Source organism: Ailuropoda melanoleuca, chromosome 7, assembly GCF_002007445.2.
Source record: "Ailuropoda melanoleuca isolate Jingjing chromosome 7, ASM200744v2, whole genome shotgun sequence".
NCBI lineage: Eukaryota > Metazoa > Chordata > Mammalia > Carnivora > Ursidae > Ailuropoda > Ailuropoda melanoleuca.
The window spans coordinates 90,149,785-90,165,027 of NC_048224.1; the positions used below are offsets into that span (position 1 = coordinate 90,149,785).

The 15,243-nt window shown below is 38.0% G+C and overlaps 1 protein-coding gene and 1 pseudogene across 6 annotated transcripts in view; both read left to right on the plus strand.

The window, feature by feature from the left end:
- Positions 1 to 15,243, plus strand: part of ELF1 (E74 like ETS transcription factor 1) — a 104,558-nt gene that overhangs the window by 56,197 nt on the left and 33,118 nt on the right. For 4 of the 6 annotated variants that reach the window (XM_019796016.2, XM_019796015.2, XM_002915866.4 and 1 more), the window contains one exon: positions 3,378 to 3,677. In XM_019796016.2, the coding sequence (XP_019651575.1) occupies positions 3,606 to 3,677 (72 nt within the window). In that variant the 5' untranslated portion in view covers positions 3,378 to 3,605. Of the gene's footprint in view, positions 1 to 1,383; positions 1,444 to 2,662; positions 2,787 to 3,377; positions 3,678 to 15,243 lie in introns of those variants that run through there. The other 2 variants (XM_019796017.2, XM_011220559.3) reach the window with 2 other exon arrangements.
- On the plus strand, positions 7,967 to 13,939 carry LOC117803103 (annotated as a pseudogene).

The following is a 15,243-nucleotide window of genomic DNA, read 5'->3' on the forward strand; positions in this document are numbered from 1 at the left end:
GTTTCAAACTATTAGAGCACAAAGAATTTGGGTAGATTTAGAGGCAAGGCTGTGTACTGTTGCCCTGGACAGAATCCTGATTTAGGAGGTGAGGGATCTCATTGCAGTTGTGTTATGCTTTCCCATGGTGAGACCTCGGGCACAGGGACTCAGTTTATTCATGAAAAACTGAAGCATTGACCTAGATGTTCGGTCTCATCTATTACTGAAAAGGTTGTGATGCAGTGGGGCTTTGTTTTTTAAGTATCTCTAATATGTATGGGAGATACATCTAGATCCGGAATCAGAAACCGTCTCCCCAAGACCCATCTTGGTGCCGTAGGCTGTGTAACTACTGAGAGAAGGAGTGGGAAAGAAAGAAGACAAGAGGGTCAGAGGCCTGATTAGGCCAATAAAATAATTTCAAAGCTTTTCTTACACATTTTCAGTTTATGAACTTCTGTATAGAAATGAACAGAAGCTACCCACCAGAGTGAGGGTGTCTCTATCGTAACAAGTGCTTAGGGATCATGGACAGTCATTTCAGTTTTGGTTTTATTACTCTTGGTGTTAGTGTATATTGGAAGGTATGGGTATGTTGATTGCTTGTACTTATTTTTGAGATTTTTGAAAAACATTTATCAACACGTAATAGTGTGGAATTGCTAAGAAAAGGTACATGATTGCTGTGGAAAAGAAAGTGAAACTTAACTTTACGTAGATGTGTTCACATTGGTTACTGGGGGAGTGTCACTTTGTATTTAACAAATAAATGGATTTGGAATGGGCCTTTTGGAATCTAACCTTTTACAGAAAAACTTTTGTTACCAGGAAACATCCCTTGATTCTGTTTATACTTTTTAAGATTGTATTTATTTGAGAGAGCACGAGCAGGGGGAGGGGCAGAGGGAGAAGCAGACTCCCCAGTGAGCAGGGACCAAATGTGGGCTCAATCCCAGGACCCCAAGATCATGACCCAAGCCAAAGGTAGATGCTTAAACATCTTAACCCCTGGTGCCCCAGTATAATCCTTTTTACTATTACTGTGGGCACACAGATTTGGTAGGTACAGAAGGAATTTTAGACAATGGTTACTTACCCAAAGAGGTTTTGCTCTATCCTGCTCCCTAGCATATTGCTTTCGAAATAATAGGCACTCAAACATTTATTCAGTTGAATTAGGGAGACATAATTTTCAAATGTGAGACAGTGTACAGTTAGGGCTAACTTAGTGGACAATAAGTGCTGCATTTCTTTTTTTTTTTTTTTTAAAAGATTTTATCTATTTATTTGACAGAGATAGAGACAGCCAGCGAGAGAGGGAACACAAGCAGGGGGAGTGGGAGAGGAAGAAGCAGGCTCCCAGCGTCCGAGGAGCCTGATGTGGGGCTCGATTCCATAACGCCGGGATCACGCCCTGAGCCAAAGGCAGACACTTAACCGCTGTGCCACCCAGGCGCCCCAGTAAGTGCTGTATTTCTAAAGGGAGTGATCCTGATAGGTGGAGGTGTAGGGATTTGGGAGGTTTATGAAAGAAATGGGACTTGAGTATTGACTGGGAAAAATGTGAATGGATGCTGAGGTGGGAGAGGTATTCTAGGAACGGGGAATAAGAATTTAAGAAGGGAGGCAAGAATGAATACAGTTTGTGTGAAGGACCATAAGAAGGGGATGCCTAGATGGCTCAGTCTGTTAAGCAGCCTGCCTTGGGCTCAGGTCATAATCCCAGGGTCCCCGGGCTCCCTGCTCAGCCCTGGGGTTGGGAGGGTACTGAGGTTCTGCTCCTCCCTCTCCCTCTGCCCCTCCTCCCTGCTTGTGTTCTCTCTCTCTCAAATAAATAAAATCTTTTAAAAAAAAAAAAAAAGGACCATAAGAAGGCAAGCCCAATGCGGAAGAGTTAGATTGGCTAATAATTTAAGGGAAAAGATTATAAGTAACGTTTGTCCAAAGCCAAATGTATGTTTTATGTTTATATGTCTGTCCGTGATCAATTTAGGTCGAAGCATTGTTTTCCCCTCCAGTTATGGTGCATTGCTCAAAAACTACCTGAATGCGCTAAAAATAAAAATGCTTTTCCAGTGTTGGAGTTGAACTCATTGAAAGAGGCAGGATAGAATAGGTGTGGGAGACTGATGGGTTCGAATTCAGTATAGTGAGTAGAAGTATCTCTTGAATTGGATTCTTAACCCTTATTTTATTTTGATTGCCAGTTAGGAAAATTACAGTTATCCATGGTGACCCCTGGAGTCCAGAGTATATAGGGAATCAGCTTTCCTGAAATTAGGAAATTGAATATTTGATTTGGCTGGCACATGCACATTTAAGTTTTCAGGGAAACTGATTGACCAGCTCAGCATCATTCCCTAACTTGTCTCTTTGAAACTAAAATTGTAAGTGCTGTTTCCAAGAATTAGATGTTATTTAATGTGATTATTTTTATAATCTTTGTCTTTTCATATCATATTTATCTCTGTAACCCTATGATGCAGTATTTCATAAAATTGTGATAAATTAAAAAATGTTTCCTTCTACTTTTGTTAGTAGTGGTAACTTTTTTTTTTTTTTTAATAGGCAAACATCTTTGGCAGGCACTTTTTAAGCATTTCTCCCTCCACTGTGAAATTGTTTTCACTCTTAAGTTGCGTTTCTGTTTTTCTACTATTGTAAAGTGCAGTTCTTTGCATGTTTTAATTTGCCATGACGTGGTCAAGTGCCGTTTCCTTCCTGTTGCTTGCAAGCCTGTGCTAGAGATAAGGATACATTTCAGTGCATTAAAAAAGAAGCCACTGAAGACGGGCTTAAGCATGGTAAAACATTCTACTTACCAGAAACCTTTTTAAAGAACAGAAAGAATGGACTTTAATTTTTGTTTATTTTTAAAGGCTCTTAAAATAGTACTTACTAAACTTTAAATGTATTAGATTTAAATTCAAATATATATTAGGCATAAGAGGGATACTGTATAAAGGTTTCTCCTAAGGCAAAAAATATACAGATGAAATTACTCATGGAGTAGCAATTCCTGTGTGGTTTGCTGGGTTACTGGCAAGAAGGAAGTTGTTTATATGTCCTTTATTGCAATTACAAACCTAGTTATTGCTGGGTGGATTTTTTTTTTTTTTAAGTATTCGGTACTTTAACTGTAGTTTAACTGGGGCGAGGGAAGAAGGGAGAATGGCTTCACTTTCAGAAATGAGAAGTGATTTTATCTTAGGAATGAAATCTTCGAAGAAAATATATATTTAACTTAAAAAAAAAAAGCCTGTGTTCATCAGTCATGTTGATTTTGTTTAAAAACATTAAAAAATACGTTGGAGACCCTGCCCTCGGTATTTATTGTGATATTCTAAGTGGGGATGATTGCTTTTTCATAACTAACTTAAGCTTTTGTTTTTCAGGCCAAGAAGTTCTAGAGAAGAAAAATTTCAGAAAAATTGCCTCGGTTTGAGTAGAATATCAGTGAACCAAGAAAATTTGAAGCACCATCCCTAAAGAAAACCTGGTATACAATAACTTCACAGACTTAGCTGAGGGTTTTTTACCCAAATTGGTCACTGGATTCTGCTGCCTCATACTTGAACCTGCTTGGAATTTTTCTCATGTGGATCTAAGGGGAATGCTTTATTATGGCTGCTGTTGTCCAACAGAACGACCTAGTATTTGAATTTGCTAGTAACGTCATGGAGGATGAACAACAGGTATGAGACCCAGAGAAAATTGGATTTTTATTAGTTTATTATTATGATTCTTCCATTTGCAACAGAAAATTATTTACTTTAAAAGACAGTAGGAGAAACTTTGTAATGTAAAAATGTAGATATTAAAAATTTGGTGGTAATTGTGATTCTGTGTATTAAGTACTAGTTTAATTTGTTAAAGAATGTAATCCTTAGCTTTGATGTGGAACAAGGAAGTAATAATTTCAGGGTTAAGCTTGTTTTTTGGTAAAATGAGACCTAACAGTAAATAAAATACCTTAAGTAATTATTTCAAAGTACTTCAGAGTTCTAGAGGACATATCAACAAGACATGTAAATTTTTTTTTGTAATATAGGACTGGTGGTTGTATTAGTTGCTTGCAGTTTTGCAGTTTAAATGTATGTGGTTAATTAGTATTTATAATCCTGGGCTAGTTTTTCAAGTGGGTGGAAAGATGTTAGCAGTCCCATAATCATGCATCGCCTCAGTCCAAAGCACGTGATTCTGAGGAAGTCGCTTAACTTCTCCAGGTCTAGGTAGATTGCATGATCTGTTGAGTGGGGGGATTGAACTGAAGAATTTCTAAATTGGCTTTCACTGAGTTTATGTTCAATGATGTTTCAATTACTGTTTCTAGAATGAGAAGAAGATCCAAGCGACATTGGGAAAAGGATCTAAATTCTAGTCTCCCTGCCCCTCTGCCCCACCTCCACTTCAGGGGGGAGACGCTAGGGGTTCTTGGGACTTTATAATTTACTTCATTTTAAATAGGTTATGTGGGAATGTAAGACATGATTGATGTGGGAGAAATGCTGTGTTAGACTCAGTGTACTGGCAAAAATATTTTGAGGACCTTTAGGTTTAAAATATGCCTGATAAATTGATTTAGATACTATTTGAAATAAGCCTAATCCCAAATATCTAACGTTAATAGGCCAGTTACAATGTATCATACTTTTATTCTAGAAACATAGTTATGACAGATAATAAAATTGATTCTTACTTTGGGTAGGGCACTATAATTTGTTTGCTGTTTGTATTGTCTATTGAGATGACAGGATTAAAATTTTCTAAGTAAACCTACAAAAGATGAGAATTTGCATTGAGGTACCTTAAAATCAAGATGAGCTTTGGCTGGGAAGGAAAAAAGTTTGAGGAAGAGGATTGCTTGGTCCCAATTAAAAATATTAATAGGTACTTGGATTTAATCTAGAGACAATAGAAAAGAAGTTTTAGGAAAGAAAGTATTTCGAACTTGTTTTTAAACAGGGTATTTCTCTGAACGTTAAGGTTTGCAAACTGTATGTTTACTGCGCAGCCCTCTTGATGAAAGAGTCCAGGCTCAATATAGTGAGGTTTGTTCTCTGTGTGGCCACAGAGGACCGGGCTCTAGGCCATTCACTGGTATGCTCTAGTGCAGTGGCTTTGACACTCTCCTGACCGTGAGAAATACATTTTACGTTATGGTGCAGTATTCCTGCATTTGTCTACATTGCCTTAAAACTAGTTTTGCACTTACCTTTAATATGTGTGATGTGCTTAATTTATCTCAGAGAGGTTATTCATGTCTTTGAATAGGGAAATGACGCTGTTAACATCAGAGTGCACATACATGTTTTTTCTAGTTATTTTCTTCAAAATGAGTGTATATATTGGCATATGTATTAGTTTTGTTCAAGTATTATTATAAGGACTTTACAAATATTAAACGTGAGGCAAATAGTATTATCCCCATTTTACGATGAGGAAAATGAGACAGAGAGAGGGTAAGTGATTTTCTTAATCCTACAGCTAGTCAGTAGCAGAGTTGCAGTTTGAACCCAAGCAGTTTGACTCTCATTAACGATACTCTTGCATTGAAGTATGCCAGTATTACTGTATTATAATCAGTGTCAAAAACTGGCGGGTTTAGAGCTTTCCAGTCTATGGCCACGAGCATAGCAAACCTAACTGGTTCTATGGGGGTGGATCCAGTAGTGACGGTCTTACTATCATTAGCATCTTATCTAATCTGTCATTCTACTTCCTTGTTTGCCTGTTAGATTTGTGGGGTTTTTTTTTTTAAGGTTTATTTATTTTTAAAAGAGAGAGAATGAGGTGGGGGGGAGGGGCAGAGGGAGAAGCAGACTCCCCACTGAGCAGCGAGCCCCATGTGAGCGGGACTCCATCCCAGAACCCCAGGATCATGACCTGAGCTGAAGGCAGATGCTTAACCGGCTGAGCCACCTAGCTGTCTCATTAGATTTGTTTTTGATTTTAAAAGGAATAACATGCCGATGACAAAAGAAGACACCTAATATAAAAATATATAAAATGGTTCTTTACCCTTCCTGCCTAATCCATTTCTCCCCAGAAGACACTATTATTACCTATTTGATGTGAATTGTTTAGACAAAGGTCTAAACAAGAGAGCAATATATATACATACAAACCTACATAAAGAGGTTGTTTTTAAGATACAAATGAAAGTATGCTAAACCTTTTTTGTGACTTGTTTGTTTTTACTTAATGTATTGTAAATATGTGTGTATGTATGCTGGCTCTGCATCATTTATTTTATCTACATGACGGATGGATCATTATTTATTTTACCGATCTTTGATCATGGACAGTTGGTTTTTACCAGTGTTTTGCTATTGTAAACAATATTGCAGTGAACATCCTCATTAAGAGCTCAGATACTAGAGTCAGAACAACTGGGTTTGAATCCTCGCTCCACTGCTTATTACCTCTCTGACTTTGGACAGATGACTTACACACTCTCTGCTTTGGTTTCCTTATCTGCAAAATGGGGATGGTATTACCAGACCCTATATTGTAGGGTGGTTGTGAGAATTAAATGAGTTGATGTGTATAAAGCTTTTAGAACCATGCCTGAGCACTCTCATTTTGTTACTATGCATGTGTGTGTATCTTTGTACACTTGTATGATTATTTCTATAAGATTTCTAAAAGTAGGTTTACTGAATTTACTAAAAGCATAAATACTACCAAATCATTCTTCAAAAAGTCTGTATCTGTTTCTACTACCACTAACAGTCTATTCCCAAACTGTCACTAACAGAAAGCCTTTTTTTTTCCCTTTTGGTCGGTCTTTTGGGTGAAAATTACATTTTACTCTTTTAATTTGCATTTCCTTGATTACTAGTAGTGAGATTGCTGGGTTGTTCTTCAGGTTTATTTATTGTTCATTTGAATTTCCTTTGAATTACTTATTTTTCTTTTGCCCAGTAGTTCTTTATATATTACAGATAATGCATTGTCTTCTCACTCATTCATTGTATAGTTAATGGTTAGCTTTCTTTGTGACACACAGTGCAGATATGTTTTTCCTATCTGGTATCATCTTTTAACAATATAATATCTAGTGCCCTATAGCATTTCACTTATATATGTCATAAAATCAACCAGTGTATCCTTTGTTTGTTTCTGCTTAGAAAAGCTTTCCTTACCCTAATATAATTAAATACTCTTTTTATATTTTCTTCTAGTTTATGTGTTTAACTCCTTTGTACGTAATGGAATGTATTTTTATAAAATGTGAGGTATAGGGATCTGACAACTGCCTTCTCTCACCAATGGGGATGTTGGCCCTTCATGATTTGTTGAATATATTATGATTTCCACACTAAGACTGACATCTCTATTATATACTAAATTACCACTTTAGTTTTGAACTTGCTAGTGTATTTTATTCCATTTAACTGGTTTTTATTATGCCAATATCACGTTGCATTAGTATCAATTTATAGATTTGACATCTGATAAGATATTCCTTCCCCTGCATTAAAAAAAAAAAATTGGTATAGCGTTTTGGATGAATTTTAGAATTAGCTTCTTAGGTTACATAAAACTCTGTTGGAATTTCAACTTTTCAATTTTAAAAGTATTTATGTCTTTTAAAATAATTCTGTTGGTGCCTGGGTGGCTCAGTTGGTTTAGCAACCAACTCTTAATTTTTTTTTAAGTGAAATTATTTTTTTATTTTTATTTATTTATTTATTTATTTATTTTATAATTTTTATTTTGTTATATTAGTCACCATACAGTACATCCGCGGTTTTTGATGCAATGTTCTATGATTCATTACTTGCATATAACACCCAGTGCTCCGTGTAATATGTGCCCTCCTTAATACCCATCACCGACCTATCCCAGTCCCCCACTCCCCTCCCCTCTGAAGTCCTCAGTTTGTTTCCCAGAGTCCACAACTCTTAATTTTGACTCAGGTCATGATCTCAGGGTCTTGGGATCTAGCCCCATGTCAGGCTCTGTGCTTAGTGGGAAGTTTGCTTGAGGATTCTCTCTCTCCCTCTCCCCCTCCTTTCACTCTCGTGCACTCTCTCTCTTCCTCTTTTGTTCTCTCTCAATAAATAAATAAATCTTGTAAAAAATAATTCTGTTTTATGATCCTGTATTGGTTCAGTTGGCTCTTTACAAAATCACTGTTCGAAGGCATCAGATTAGAATACATTTCCTGTTTTGAGTTATGGTCTGTGGTTATAAATGTCATCTAAAGAAACTGACACCATTAATGTCTCGTTGCCACCACCTCGGGCATTTTCCCTTGTATTGATTTGTACTCTTTTCAGAATTGCTTGGAAGAACTCCTTTGGGCAAAGATGGGTATGGGGGGATGGTAGTGTTGGAAAGGAAACACCAACATTATTGGTGCTGACAAGCTGCTTTTAAAAGTCTGCTCTCAATGTCTCTTCGGAACTGGAAGTATTTGTAGCTGAGAACGAAGCACTTCTGTGGGAGAGCAATACCATCAGTATTGAGTTGCAGTATGTACTTTTATTTAAAGGTGCCTTGGTTTGACCTTATCAAACAGGTGTAGTTGCCTGGGGAATGAATGAGAATAAGAAGAAATCTGAAGGCTGTGGATATGAGTTTCTAAAGAGAAGGAAACTTGACGATATGCTCATATAGTCCAGAAGTTAATTTAATGAAAAACAGCTGGTAGTTTAATGCATTTGTAATTTGGACCTATCATTACATTATATGTTTTTTCAGTTGTTGGTTCTAAAAGTAGAACCTAGCAAATCTTAGTTATTTATGCTTAACAGACTTAGCTCACTAGGGAGAAGCTTGGTGACAAGCATGGGAAAGTGAAACAAATATTTTTATAGAATCCTATCACAGTATAAGAAGGTGGTCTTATGACATTCCTTAGGGTATAAATTGGTTTGCTCTGTTACTCCTAGAGGCTAAAGGATAAACAGTGCCTTGCTGTCTTTTTAACAAGATACCCAGTAATTCTCATGCAGTGTTTGAGAATCACTACATTCTAACTTTGGGAAAGCTTCACTGTGGAAGTTACATTAGAGCTGCATTTTGCAGGAAGGCTCAGTTTATCTGACAGATTGAAGGAGCAGAAGTGTTCTGGGACCGTAGACTGTACCAAAACCTTTGATGGGTTTCTCTTAATTATATAGTCAATCTAACCACCTTAACTTATGGTTAGAAGCTTTTCATAGTGTGACTGTTCCATGCACTTTTCTTTCTTGTACTCCATTCATTTTGCCAGCCTATTGTATAATTTCCCCAAGTGCCTTCCTGCTTGATCTCCCATATTCATACCTGTTGCCTGTTTAAGTTCTAATCTCTTTCAAGATCTTAGGACAAAACCTACTAATTCCAGGAATTTATCCTAAAATCATTACTTCAGGAATTAACAAAATTTACCCTGTTACTTCTACATCACTTATTGTCACTGTCACACATTTGCCAGGTTAAATTTTCCATATATACATTAATGATTTTCCCAGGTAAATGCTAACTACTTGAAGAAAGGGGTTACTTTTCCCCTTCCACTTAATATCTTCCAAAGCATTTAACATCATTCATAATACCTTTATTGGTTGAGTCTTCCAGATTTTCTTCCTTCTCTTAATCCTGTTGGTAAAATGATGTAGGATATGGATGTGCTCAGTTATGGCCCTTATCACATCAGAAGACTTTTGAATGAGAGGTAATATTCTGCCCCAAACTCTCTCGACTACAGTATATTTTTTTCTGGGACCTATTTGTCCATATTCTCATTTAGTGCATGGGCAGTGTGGTCATATCACCACAATTCTAAGACCAGAAAGAAATGAAAATAGATGAGTGGCCTGAGCCTGAGTCCTGGCCTCTTGTCTTCCTTCCCAAACAGCATGAACTTTACCACCCACTCCACTTTTTCCTCCAACTGTTGGTCCCTGAGCTCTGTGTAATTGCCCAACCACTGGGTCCCACCGGTGAGCAGTGCAGCCGCCAGCATCTATGCAGACACCTGGGGGCTCAGGCTCCTGGATCTCTGTGTCCCATTCTACCAGCCAGCGGGGTAGCTGGGGGTCCAGAGGCCTGGCCACCAGGTTGGCTGGGCCTGGCAGGCATAGGGGGATCCAGGGTGAGAAGGAAACCATGCAAGACCTGAATGACCGACTGGCCTCCTACCTGGAGAGGGTGAGGAACCTGAAGGCTGATAATCAGAGACTGGAGATCAAAATCCAGAAATACCTGGAGAAGAAAGGATCCCAGATCAGAGACTGGGGGCATTACTTCAAGACCATCTAGGAGCTGAGGGCTCAGATCTTTGTGAAATCTGTGGACAATGCCCACATTGTTCTGCAGATTGACAATGCCCACCTTGCTGCTGATAGCTTAAGAGTCAAGTGTGAGATGGAGCTGGCTATGCTCCAGTCTGTGGAGAGTGCTATCCATGGGCTCCGCAAGGTCACCTGTGACACCATTGTCACTCGGCTGCAGCTGGAGACAGAGATCGAGTTTCTCGGGGAGCTGCTCTTCATGAAGAATGATGAGGAAGAAGTAATGGGTCTACAAAACCAAATTGCCAGCTCTGGACCTTGGCAAGATCATGGCAGACATCCAGGCCCAGTATGAATAAGCTGGCTCAGAAGAACTGAGAGGAGCTGAACAAGTATTGATCCCAGCAGATTGAGGAAAGCACCACAGTGGTCACCTCACAGACCACTGAGATAGGAGCAGCTGAAATGACCCTCACGGAGCTGAGGTGTATAAGCCCAGTCCTTGGAGATCAACCTGGACTCAGTGAGAAACCTGAAGGCCGGCTTGGAGAACAGCCTGATGGAGGTGGAGGCCCATTACATGATGCAGATGGAGCAGCTCAGTGGAGCCCTGCTACACCTGGAGTCAGAGCTGTCCCAGACCTGGGCAGAGAGGCAGCGCCAGACCCAGGACCACAAGGCCTTGCTTTGTATTCGGTTAGGTTGGAGGCTGAGATCTCCACCTGTCACCTGCTGGAAGATAGGGAGGACTTCAGTCTTGGTGATCCCCTGGACAGCAGCAACTCTTTGCAGACTGTCCAGAAGACCACAGCCCACAGGATTACGGATGACGAAGTAGTATCTGAGACCAGTGACACCAAGGTTCTGAGGTGTTGAGGCAGCAAAAGCAGGGTGCCCTTTGAGGAGTGGGAGGCTAATTAAAAGTTCAGAGGTAAAAAAGAAAAAATGAATATGGATGAGATTGTTGCATAGGGTAGGACATAGACTAGAGGAGTTCCAGAAACATTCAGTGATAAATTTTAGTAACTAGTGTTTACTGAACATTTTGTTTTATGCACGGTGCTATGCACTTTACAAGGATTACCCTATTAATTCTTGGAACATTCTTAGGAAGTAGGTACTTTAATTCCTGCTTTACAGAAGAGTCAGATGAGGCTTAGAGAAGGAGAGCAACTGGCTTATAAGTGATAAAAGTGGGAACTGCCACCCAGCTTGTGTCTTCAATGACTGTATGTGAATAATGCCAGCCACCAAGGCATGCAAGTGGTAAAATAGTGGTTTTAAATGTGGAAGAATTATTATTCTTTGCATTTACGATTTTAGCAAAAAGAAAATGTTATACATTCTAGTTAATTTGTTAACGTAATTACAAATTTTATAGTCTTTGTGCCCTGATATACCTGTGTATACCTTAAAAAAAAACAACCCAGCTTTATTGAGATATAATTTACATACCATATAATTCAACTATTTAGACTGCAATTCTGTGATTTTAGTATATGAACAGAGTTGTGCATCTGTCACCATAATCAATATTGGAACATTTCTGTTATCCCCAAAAGAAACCTGTACCCATTAGCAGTCACGCCCTGTTCTCCCCAATTCCCACACCTTGGCAACCACTAATCTACTTTTGTCTCTGTGGGTTTGCCTGTTTGGGGACATTTTGTATACATTGGGTCATGCAGTATGTGGTCTCTTCTGAGAGGCTGACTTCTTTTACTTAAACGTAATGTTTTCAAGGCTGATTCATATTGTAGCATGTATCCATCCGTACTTCATTCTTTTTATTGCTGAATAATATTCCATTGCCTGGGTGTACTACATTGTATTTATCCACTCTGTATATTTTTCAGAAGGATACTATTTTTTTTTTTAATGAAGTACGTGTTGGTCAGTTTTTTGTCAGGGATGGAACTGGCCATCTCTTTTCTCCCAGAAAGTACTCAGTCTCTTAAAGTTATCTTGCTGGGTGAGTAAGAAAATTAGTACCTCTTTAATGTAGCTCAGTTTAGCTACATGATCTTGAAAATTTTTACCTCCTTTCTGTTTTACTTATTAACACACATAAAGGAAAGATAAGTCATTATATGAACAGATAGTATTACTGGCCTTTTTTCCCCCCCAAGCCAAAGTCACCTTCAACACTCTTTCAAGAATATTGGTGAAAAGATAATGTCCTTTGGTTTACTAAAGTAAAAAGAAAACTGATTATTACAGGTTTTTTAGAGTGTGGATTTAACAAAGTGATGTCCTCAAATAATGTTCATAAATCTGATATGTCTAATATTAAATAAGTTAGAATATAGGCAGAGTTTTTTTCTTTTCTTTTTCTTTCTTTTTTTTCTTTTTTTGACACAGTAGCCAAAATTCTCAGTATTAGGGCAGTTCTTTTTTTGGAAAGAATTACAGTGTAATGACTGGTCATACCTTTGTGAGCTTACCTGTTTCATCTGTTCCCACCTAATGAGACATTGAGAGAAAGAGCACTGAACATGTGAGGTGGGATCAGGGAAGTCATCCTGGAATTGTAGGGACTAGACTGAGGGAGGGAGAGTTTTCCTCTCCTGAAAGGTGATATTTTAGGTGACAATTTAAAGATTTATTATGATTTATGGTTTCGTATGACTGTGCACCTCTGTCATTCCACTTTATTTCCTGGTATGGGGAAAACAAAAACAGGATTTAGGAAAAACTTCCTTTTACCTTTAGGAGAGTAACTACAGGGAAGCTCAAGGAAGTGGTAGCTCCTCCTCCTTTCCATGCCCCAACATGTGGGCACATTCGGAAATAACTGGGTATTGAAGATTTACCTGGGAAATGGTTTGTTAAAAAGTGATTGATTTGTGTGCGTTCATATCAACTGCCTACAACCTCAGCATAATATTGAATTCTGGAAATTGATATTTCTTGTCAATTAAGAGTCTGTGACATGTGGCATTAAAGAGTATCAGCTCGGGAACCAGCAGCCACCACTTACTAGATGTGTGACTTCAGACAAGTTTTAAAATTGCACTGAGCTTTGATTTCCTCCACCAAAAATGAAAGAATTGCTTGCCAAAGTTACGAGCATTCATTGTTTGTGTAAAGTATTTGACAAGAGCCTAGCACAAAGGAAGTGGTCAATAAATGTGACGGTTGCTGTTATTAATGATCTGAATTAAAGAAAAGTTGTTAAAGTTTGTTGTGTACCACTGTGTACTCTATATTACTCAATTGTTTGGGATAAATTAGGTAATGAAGTCAGTTTTTATATTTTGAATACCAGTTAGACAAATTCATTCAGCACTTTTTTTTTTTTTTAATGTTTTCTTATTTTTTTCTTTGCTGGCTTGGCTCTAGAATAAACCAATAAGCTTGTCATTCAGGATTTTGAAAATCTGGCAGATTAATTCTGTGGGGAAGCACTCTCCTTTAACATTATAACATGTTAAGTTTGTTTCAACATAGTTTGACCTGGAGTTATTCAGGTTTTTTTTGGAGTGCCTCTAATTTCTGTCATTGCCTGTGATTGGCTAGTGTTACTGTTCTATTCTGGAAAAGGCTTTGTTGTAGCTAAACTGTCTATATTCAGGAATGTCTGCCTCATTTTATTCTATGATTCTAACATATTTATATAAGATTCTTGTCAAAGTCTATCTTGTAGAAGTAGGAATTCCCTCTTTAATTATGATTTCACTTAAATTTTTTGAGTTATATATAGAATCCGCCAGTTTAAAACATCAATCTGGTAGCTCGTGTAAAGAGAGCTNTGATGTTGATCTGTAACTAAACATTTAAACCTGGTTAGAATTTAGTATATACTATAAAATGTACTCCCAATATCTACCTTTTTTTTAAATTAAATCTCATAACTGATTCTGTTCACACTTGGAGACACACATACACACACACCCTCTTAACCCAGCAATGTATTAAACTTTTAAAATGAGCACTCTAATAAGAAAACCAAGATTGTTTTCAGTGTCTGTTGTACTTTTTGAGATGCATGGTCAAGTTGCAATTTATCCTGGCCGAAAAAAGAAAAATCTGGGCAAAGACTAAAGGCGGCCAATAGTCATGAAAGACCTAAACTGGGATTAGATTTAGCCAGATCACCTCCATAGGGATTCACAGTGGAATTTTAAACATTTCTGGGGGAATTCTGGAGAGAAGACCATTTTACTTAGACCTTTCTATGTTTCATGGTACTGTGCAAGAGAGAAACTAGGCTTCTTCTGAAACACTCCTCTCTGCTGTGGCCAACAGAAATGAAACAACTTCATATGTATATATCTTCAAGCTTTATAACTGAGATGAAACTTTTATCATGACCATAATTTATCTGTAGGATCCGGTACTCTTGTAGTCTTTCCTAGTGCTTGATCTTGTGGAGTTGGGAGTCAGATTGCCTGGCTTCGCGGTTCAGCTCTGCCTCTTCCTGTAAGAGAGCACAGTGATGGGGGGATTGACTGGGATAAGCCGTATGAAGTGCTTAACAGAGTGGCTGCTTCACCCCCACCACCACGTTAGGAATACCATGTTATTTCAGTTTTATTCATCATTTTATTGAGGAGACTGGAGGACATTACTCTATACAGCACTGTGGTAAGTTTTTTAATCCGATTAAGAAAGTACTTTGCAAACTATGTTAATTTCTGGAGATTTGAATCCTTTTTCTCTTATACTAAAGCCACTGGCTATAACATAATATTTATTTACATCATGATGTGTATAAAAAAACACACAATCCATAAAAAAACCTAAGATATTGAAGAAAGAGAGCCTTTGGGAAGTGAGGGGACTGATAGAAGCATATATTTCCATTTCGTGCCCAGATGCTGTTTTGCAAGTTAACCTCCATGCTAAGAATACATTGCCTGCTCTAGTCGTGAGTGAAGTGTAAAAATATTTCCTAACATTTCATAGAGCCCTTTATAGTTGCCAGTGTCTTTTCCACATACGCTTTGATTCCCACAAATCATGCTGTGATGGAAATACTCTTCATTTCCTATTGTAGAATATTATTACTGGATAGCTAGAAAAACTATTT